Source organism: Paroedura picta, chromosome 16, assembly GCF_049243985.1.
Source record: "Paroedura picta isolate Pp20150507F chromosome 16, Ppicta_v3.0, whole genome shotgun sequence".
In the NCBI taxonomy this organism is placed as follows: domain Eukaryota; kingdom Metazoa; phylum Chordata; class Lepidosauria; order Squamata; family Gekkonidae; genus Paroedura; species Paroedura picta.
The window spans coordinates 9,288,345-9,297,187 of NC_135384.1; the positions used below are offsets into that span (position 1 = coordinate 9,288,345).

Below are 8,843 nucleotides of genomic sequence, written 5' to 3' on the forward strand. Positions count from 1 at the left end.
GCCTGGCCAGGCCTGGGAGGGATGTCAGCTCTGGGTTGGGTAATATTGCCGACTTTGAAGATGGAGATGCGAGTGGGCAGGACATGGGGCAGGAGGGACCTCAGTGGGGTATAATGCCATGGATAACCCTCCAAAGCAGCTGTTTTCTCCAGGGGGACTGATTTATTTGGCCTGGAGATGAGCTATAATTCCAGGGGTTCCCCAGGTCCCGCTGGGGGGGGGGGGCTAGCATCCTAAGACCTGCTGGTCAGTTCAGCTCCTACTTCTTGGTCCGTGGCTGCTGTCCATTGTAGCTCAGCTCCCATCCAACGATACCGAGACAGGTTTTCTTCCACTATGAAATGCTGATTCGGTGATTGTAACTGGTGGGTGGGCAGAAGGCACTGTGTCTGAGCTTGGCTCTTGTGGTCCTTTCTTGCATGCCCAGGGAGATGCTGACTGCCACTCTGGGAGCAGAAGGCAAATTTCTTCCAGTCCAGACCAGCCAGGGATTCTGGTTTTGTGTGTGTGTGTAGGGGGGGGGGTATCATCTGGGCATGGAATTTGGGTCAACGTTGGTGGGCAGGTACTTGTGAGTTTCCTGCATTCTGCAGGGGGTTGTGGACTAGATGACCCCAGAGGTCCCTTACAATTCTATATTTCTATGACCCTCTGAATCATATTACTCCATCCTAACTGTTGGAGAAAAACGCCCTGTGTCCCTTTGGATCAGGGCCAAAAGGGTGGGAAAGCCCAGCTGACGTTTTTCACGATGTGAAATGACATCCCATGAAGCTTCCGTTAAAGGATCAGGATCTTTTTCTCCAGGCCTGTTGGCAAGCTACTTTCGAGCTTCTGTGACTGGGGCACTTGCCTTCTCTCAGCAGGCCTGTTGGCTTGGATCCATTTATTCCTCCCCTTTATGCGCAGGCGTGGGCTTCCTAAACCCATTATGTAAAGCTTTGGCTCGCTCTCTCTCTGTCCTCCCCAGCCGGCCCTTCTGCCTTAGGCCAATCAGTCCCCACCCAAGCGAGCCACGCCCCCCTTGCCCGGAGGCAAGCAAAAGGATGCACAAGCCATCTGAGCATCTGCATCACATGGTAAGCTGCCTCGGGAAACCAACAGCCCAAACAAAGGCTAGAGCAGCACCTCTGGCACCCGGTCTGGGGACCCACTGCCCATGTCCCGGTCACACCCAGTACAGGATGCCACAGAGGGGGGGTTCGGTCAAGTTTTACGCCAAGTAGGAGCTTGGATTAGGGAATGATGCTGAGATTGTTCGTATATGTTTAAGGAAAAGGGAACACTGTCTAATACCTGGAGAGCATTCTTCCCTGAAAGAACTCGAGATAGATCATGCCCACTTTTCCAAGCAGGGGTAGTCAAACTGCGGCCCTCCAGATGTCCATGGACTACAATTCCCATGAGCCCCTGCCAGCGAACGCTGGCAGGGGCTCATGGGAATTGTAGTCCATGGACATCTGGAGGGCCGCAGTTTGACTACCCCTGGACTAAGGAGAGAGGAAGGGGTCCTTTTGGACTGCCAAATAGGCTATTCTGGATCTGGCTCTTGGAAAGAAGAAGCCATTTGAATTGTATGTGAACTGGAGGAGAAGAAGGAGAAGAAGAAGAAGAGCTGGAGTTCTTTTTTTACACTAAAAGAGTCTCAAAAACAGCTTACAAACCCCTTTCCCCGCAACACACACCCTGTGAGGTCGGCGGGGCTGAGAGAGCTCTGAGAGAACTGCTGTTTGAGAACAGTTCTAAGAGAAGGAGCCTGCGTCATCAAAAACAGCAGAGCGGCTCTTCCGGATATTCCGTTTCCCCTCAAGGCTTCCTCAGGATCCGTCTCCACAGCTCCGAGCGCAACAGATCTCGCTCCTCCCGGATTCCTTGCAGGACGCTCTGGTTCTCATGCGCCCGGCGGATCAGGTACGGGATCACCTCCTCCACAGAGCCATAAGGGATGGATTTGTAGACTGCATAACCTGCATGTCCTAGAAGGGGGCAATCCAGGGAAAAGAGAGGAAGGAGGTGACCTCTCATTGGAGGGAGAGATCAAGAAGGCTGTGTTGAGGATCACCAGGGTGTAACACTCACCCAGTGGCAAGGAAACATGGTCGCACATGCCCAGAAGCTGCCCAAAGCAGACGGGGCCGTCCTCCTTGTTGATGTCCATCTCCTTCATCCTGATATCAAAAAAGCCCAACGCTGAGCCCGGTGATACATGAGAAAATTACACGCTCCCCAATACAAAAGTAACAATTCCAACTTATTTTATAGAAGGAACCCTTCCTCTAAAGGAGCACAGGTTTTCCTAGTATTCTCTTCTCCTCCACTTATTCTTACAACACTCCTGTGAGGTATACCCCGCTTTTTACTACCCGAAGGAGTCTCAAAGGGGCTGACGATCGCCTTCCCATCCTCTCCCCACGACAGGGAGGTAGGTGGGGCTGAAAGAGCTCCGAGAGAAACTGCTGTGTGAGAACATCCCTATCAGGTCTGTGACTAGCCCCAGGTCACCCAGCTGGCTGCAAGCAGAGGAGCGGGGAATCAAACCGGGCTCTTCGGATTAGAAGCTGCCGCTCTTAGCCGCTGCACCAGGGGTAGTCAAAACTGCGGCCCTCCAGATGTCCATGGACTACAGTTCCCAGGAGCCCCTGCCAATGCTGGCAGGGGCTCCTGGGAATTGTAGTCCATGGGCATCTGGAGGGCCGCAGTTTTACCCCTGCTGGTGTACAGAATGTTACTCTCAGGGAATCTTGCTTCTCCCCACACCGTGCCACTCTTCTCCATCTTGGCACCCGGAGGGCAGGACGTTCTCCCTGCCTCTGTATCCATCCGAGCTAGTCAGATTAGAACCCTATCTCTGCTCGACCCCGTCTAGAATCTCTTGAGTATCTTTATAGGCGATTCACGAACAAAACCAGGCCCGTTCCTCTTCGGAGCCCCTCTTGTACCTCTGCACCGCATGTTCCACCGAGGCTTTGTTGTGGGTGGCAACGATCAGCTCAAACCTGCCTCTGGCACGAGACGCCCTGTCCAAGGCAAAGTCTAAGCAGCGCGTGTAGCTGTGGTTTGGGGAGGGAGAGAAAGAAGAATGGACATGAGCATGGAAAGAACCCCCACCCAAGTTCATCTCCTCACATGCAAAAGCTGCTGAGCTGATAGACGGATCCGTGAGAAGAGCGCCCTCAGCTAGGGTTCCCAACCTGGAGCCAGGAGATGCCCTGGAGACCAGTTCTCCTGGAGGAAGTGGCTTAGTTGGAAGTGGGCTCTAGTGAGGTCCCGCCCAACCCACCCTTCCACCTCCCAAACCCCCCAAAATTTCTCAACCCACAGCGGATAACCCTACTCCTCACCTTTCATTGGTAGCTTCCCAGGTTGGTTGCACCCGTTCAGGAGAGCCTGTCTCCCTTGCCCATTGCCGTTCCTTCACCATATAAGCTCCTCGGACCAACTTCACCCCGAAACACACCCCCAGGCGCTCGGCGAGGGCCACGTCCTGACTCAGCCTCTTCAGGGTGTCCTGGAGGAAAACAGGCCAGAGGGGCTAGAGGCAAGATGGCTGCTATGGATCCGGAAGCCGTCAAGGAGTTCTCTGGCATCATAGAGTTGGTGAAGGTAGAGCGGCTAGGAGTGTAGCGCGGTAGACGGAAGACAGAAGACTGTTTCTGAGACCCACCTTGAGATATGCTTGATACGTGTTCCAGATCCAGGGGGCTTGGGTGTTCCAGGCCGCCATCATCGCTATGGTAACGAGCGACAGGGCCGGGTTGATGTAGGTGTATTCAGCATCTACCAGGACACGGACCTTTTCCTTCACAGCATGCTGAAAAGGAAGAGAGACAGGATTAACCATAATGAAATTTACTGGATGACCCAAGTTTCTGGTCCACAAGGCTGACAACGGAAGATTTCACACTGCTCCGTCCAGATCAGTCTTTGAGATTTTAGGTTAGTCCCATCCCCCCAAAAGACATGTGGAACCTCAAAGGTGTGCTAATTTATCGGGCCATGTCAACTTTGGCTAACAGCCTACTTTTCAGAGGCAAGAACTTGACAAGCAACTGAGCAGAAGGAAAAGATGCACAGAGATGATGTCTCTTTCCTTGCTCTTCCTGCAGACTTCCCAAGTGGTTAATAACAATATTTATTGTGACTGAATAAAAGATGGAAAGATGGGCTTCTAAATATAGAACAAGTAGAGAAGGCCTACTGCTGACCCCCATGAAGGGGACGTTTTATCCTATGGGGGCTCTTCAAATAGCCCCATCACCTCGTTATCTAGCCCGGTTTCCGTTTGATCCTTCTCCAAATTAGAAGAGGTGGGATTTTGTACCCCACTTTCCACAACCCAAAGGAGTCTAACCTCTGCCACAGCTCTGAGCCGACTCAGTGATTTTTGGAAATGCAGGTTCTCTTCTGGGGTCAGGCAGGCAAAGCTCAGTTCCTGGCAAAGGAATATGGAAGCAGAGAAACAGGAAGAAGAATAAGATTTGGTTTTATACCCTGTTTTTCACTACTGAAAGGAGTCTCAAAGCGGCTTACAATCGCCTTCCCTTCCTCTCCCCACCACAGACACCCTGTGGGGTAGGTGGGGCTGAGAGAGCTCTGACAGCACTGCTCTGTGAGAACAGCTCCATCAGGACTGTGACTAGCCCAAGCTGGCTGCCTCTGGAGGAGAGGAGAATCAAACCCGGCTCGCCCGATTAGAAGCCGCCACTCTTAACCGCTACATCAATGGTGGCTCTCTCAAAGGAGAAACTGAAACCAGTTCCAGATTCTCAAAGAGCAAGGTCTAAAGGGATCTCACCTCTCCTTTCAATAAAGCCGAGACTCTCTCCACGGTGAGCTCCGATGCTCCTTCCTGCTCTTGCAGTCGATTAGTAATGGTTTTCTACGAAGAGATGCAGGAAATGGGATCCCCAGTAAGACCCAACCCTTTGTCCCCCCCTCCCAAAAAAGTAGCGAAGGACCCCAAAATTACTCATGAGCAAGGCCTTTGAAATTCTGCAACAGGAACAGAATCCAAAGTTGGCAACACGTAATTCCACATTGACAGCAAAACATGTATAATTATTAACCTGTATGTTATGCAAATTCAGAACATATGCCCACACCAGCAGAATTCATTTGCTTACGGAACTGGAGGAGAGATTCCTCCAAGATTTGCTGGCTTAATAGTTGACACTCCAAGTTTCTCCTCTATCCCCACCCTATGGTACTCACACAGAGCTCAGCTGCCATGAGGGCGGTTATTTTCAGTTGCATCATGGGATTGCGGGGTCTTTCCCCTGACAGGGCCTTCGTTGACAGATCCAAGCAGGCAAGCATGGCCTGGGTATTGGCGTCATACCACCCCTCCCTAGGCAGGAAAGAGCAGAGAATCCTTCTGTAGCACCACCAGATCTCCTGCTTTGGAGGTCACCAGCTGTCCCCTCATCCACAGAGATGGGCCTCCCAACAACTCTCTATGCCAACCTGCAGCCCTGCATTCCCCCAACCACCTTGGTTTTCTCTTGTGTGTTGGCCAACGTTCTCCTGGCGGCCTCCTGGATGCTGTTGCCAAACTCATGGAAGACCGTCCCAAAACACAGCCACAGGACAGAATAGATTCTTCAGCCTGCTGTTCTGAAGTTTTGCAGATCATGACCTCCTCACAGCTCCTTGGGGTTAAGGGGGCAGAGCTCCCGAACCATACCTGTCACGCTTTTTGAAGTGTCCCTTAAACGAGCAAGGACTCTCTCTCTCTCTGGAAATCTAGACGGAGTCCTGCAGCTCCTTTTAAGACCAACAAAGTTCTATTCACACTTCTTCACAAAAACGTATACCCTGGAGGTTTGACTCAAGGGCTAAACTTTGGTGAAGAAGCGCGCATGCACACGAAAGCTCATCCCTTGAATGAAACTTGGTCCGCCTTCTCGGGGCCCCTGGGAAAGGGAAGGGGTTTGGAAGCCGCTTTGAGACCCCTTCGGATAGAGAAAAGCGGCGTATAAGAACCAACTCTTCTTCTTCTCCGGTTTCAGACCAACACAGCCTCCCACCTGAACCTCCCTGGGAAGTTATCGTCTTGGAGAAGTACCTGCTTACCTTCTGCATCCATTCTCTGCATCCCTAAATCATCAAGTATCAAGTACAACTCTTTACGCCAATAAAGGTACTCTGAATCTGAATCAAGTACAACTATATCAAATGTGCACATCTGTTTATACAGCGAGTATTACAAAGGCTCTATACGTTTCCAGTTCTCCCTTACCCAAAGGAAACTAAGACCAGCAGCGATACTGTTTAGTGTTACCAACACCCGGGGGGTGGAGGGCTGAATTCTCCCTGTAGTACAACTGATCTCCAAGCTGGAGATGTCCCTGGAGGGTGGACTTTGTGGCATTATACCCCGCTGAGGTGGACAGAATTATGTTCTAGATCACAACGGGTTCCCTTCGGGATGAACCAACGATTCCTTCCAGCTCTTGGTTAGCTCTGATCTTAGACCAGGGGTAGTCAACCTGTGGCCCTCCAGATGTTCATGGACTACAATTCCAATGAGCCCCTGCCAGCGTTCGCTGGGGCTAATGGGAATTGTAGTCCATGAACATCTGGAGGGCCACAGGTTGACTACTCCCGCCTTAGACCTCCATGGCATTTGGGGCTGAGGCCACCCACCTTCCACCCCTGAGCATTAACGCACAACCTCCATTGTCAACACCCCAGCCCTTCAACCCTGCCATGACTCACCCTTCTTTCGCCTGCCCCACATCTTCCTCAATAGGGACGGCAAGGAGAGGGCGGACTTTCAGCTGCTGGAGCCGCTGCAGGGTGGCCTCGATCTCCTGCCGGGTTTCACCCGCCACAAACTGCCCGTACAATGTGAGACGGAGCAGCCGGTCCCAGAGCTGGCGGCCCAGAACCCGTCGGGAGGCGGAAAGGAGCTTAGAGGGGGAGACGGAAATGCCGGGTTAGGGGACGACCCATCCCGTCATTTGCTCAAGGACATCCCATCCTAGGACTGTGGGGCTCTCCTCGGGGAGAAGATGCAGTTTGGGATTCGGGGAGCTCCTCGTCTCACCGTGGGGGCCTTCTGCACCAGGCGTGGAGACGAGCAGAGCAGGAAGACCAGCAGCCCACGAGCAATCTCCCAGCTGGCCTTGTGCTGGAACACCTTCCTGTCGTGCAGGTTGAGCGGAGGACTGGGGGACACAGATTTCTGGGACGGCGTTTGGGGGCCCCAGAGAGCTGCCGCGGCCCCAAGATGCAAACCACGAGCCCTGCATCTCAGCATACCGTCGGCTCAGCCTGAAGGCTGCAGCGTGGCACTTTGGAACGCAACAGCTGGAGCCTCTCCCACCCACCGTGTTTGGGGCAAAACTGGCAACGCCGGGGCTGTCGGAGAGCACCGCCCCAGGCTGACGGGCTGCTGGCTCAGCAGGTGAAGCTCAGGGTGGGCGAAGAGCGGCTTGGTGGGGCAGAAAAATTGCTGAGGAGGAGAAGTCACTGATTAACCCCAAGACTGGCTCCCTCTACCTCATTTGCTTTGACCTCGCGGATTCAAGCCCTTTTCGAATATACAGGTTGTCAGAAGGTTGCGGTACTTTCTATAGGATCCTGCGTACATGATAAGGCATGGGGGTTGCGCTCCTCAAGAAGGAACAGGTACGTAGCCTTTGTGTGTGTGTGTATGTGTGGAGGGGAGGAATCTTGGACCCAGGCCTAATGCAGGATAAACAGGTGGTGGTAGTGACCAGGAATGTCAGCGTGGTGTAGAGCAGGGGTAGTCAACCTGTGGTCCTCCAGATGTCCATGGACTACAACTCCCATGAGCCCCTGCCAGCATTTTCTGGCAGGGGCTCATGGGAATTGTAGTCCATGGACATCTGGAGGACCACAGGTTGACTACCCCTGGTGTAGAGGTCAGAGCGACAGCTGCTAATCTGGAGAACTGGGGTTGACTGCCCACTTCACCACATGCAGCCAGCAGGGTGACCTTGAGCCAGTCAGTTCTTGTAGAGCTCCCCGCCATATCTCCGGAAGTGACATCACCACCTGCGTTAACAGGTAGACTTGAGGCCTGGTCCATTAGGGCAGGAGAGAAAAGGCTGCAGACTTCCCCCAGAGCTGCCATGGACCTCTGCCTGAGAATCCATTCTCTAATCTCCAATCTTGAATACCAGGTTTGATTCCCCATGCAGCCACTCAGTTCATGCAGAGCTGTTCGCAGAACAGTTCTCTGAGAGCTCTCTCAACCCCACCTATATCTTGAGGCGTCTTTTGTGGGGAGAGGAAGGGAAAGGGTTTGTGAACCGCTTTGGGACTCCTTTGAGTAATAAAATGCAGAGTACAACACACAGCACTTCTTCTAGGGCAGGGGTAGTCAAACTGCGGCCCTCCAGATGTCCATGGACTACAATTCCCAGGAGCCCCCTGGCAGCGAATGCTAGCAGGGGGCTCCTGGGAATTGTAGTCCATGGACATCTGGAGGGCCGCAGTTTGACTACCCCTGTTCTAGGGAGTGTGACTTTTTGGAGGGGAGAAGGGGAGACTCACATTCTGTGGACAGAAGTGCATGTGCCTGTGGAAATGCTAGTCAGGTTTCACGCCCATAGCTAAAATGTTGCGGATTGTTCTTAACTTTCTCCTCCCATCACCCGGCCCATTCAAATCCCATACTGCAGTCTGCACACACAGGGCTATACGGACAGGTACAAACCAAGCTACGACCAACCTGAAACGTTCTGTTGCAGACCCCCATCTGCTTTACCAAACGAAAGCTGATCTAACAGCTAAAGTAGAGAAGTAGAGGCCTTAGCAAGCCCCCAATGGGGGACTCCACAAAAGACCAAGCAGCAGCTCTGACCGTCACGCTG

At 52.8% G+C, this 8,843-nt stretch overlaps 1 protein-coding gene across 1 annotated transcript; it reads right to left on the reverse strand.

The window, feature by feature from the left end:
• Positions 1–1,609: 1,609 nt before the first annotated feature.
• On the reverse strand, positions 1,610–7,347 carry PRODH2 (proline dehydrogenase 2). The gene is made up of 10 exons (XM_077313766.1): positions 7,049–7,347; positions 6,718–6,911; positions 5,212–5,347; positions 4,796–4,879; positions 4,352–4,432; positions 3,665–3,811; positions 3,342–3,508; positions 2,940–3,050; positions 2,080–2,168; positions 1,610–1,976 (listed from the first exon to the last, which is right to left on the reverse strand). Exons 1-10 carry the CDS (start codon positions 7,259–7,261, stop codon positions 1,807–1,809), a joined length of 1,392 nt encoding a protein of 463 aa, XP_077169881.1. The 5' UTR covers positions 7,262–7,347; the 3' UTR covers positions 1,610–1,806.
• Positions 7,348–8,843: the final 1,496 nt, after the last annotated feature.

Coding starts and splice junctions, on each gene's coding strand:
- PRODH2 (XM_077313766.1), bottom strand. CDS start 7,261: ATGCTGAGATGCAGGGCTCGTGGTTTGCATCTTGGGGCCGCGGCAGCT. Junction 6,912..7,048: donor TGGTGCAGAAGGCCCCCACG/GTGAGACGAGGA, acceptor TCCCCCTCTAAG/CTCCTTTCCGCCTCCCGACG. Junction 3,051..3,341: donor TGGGAAGCTACCAATGAAAG/GTGAGGAGTAGG, acceptor CCCAAACCACAG/CTACACGCGCTGCTTAGACT.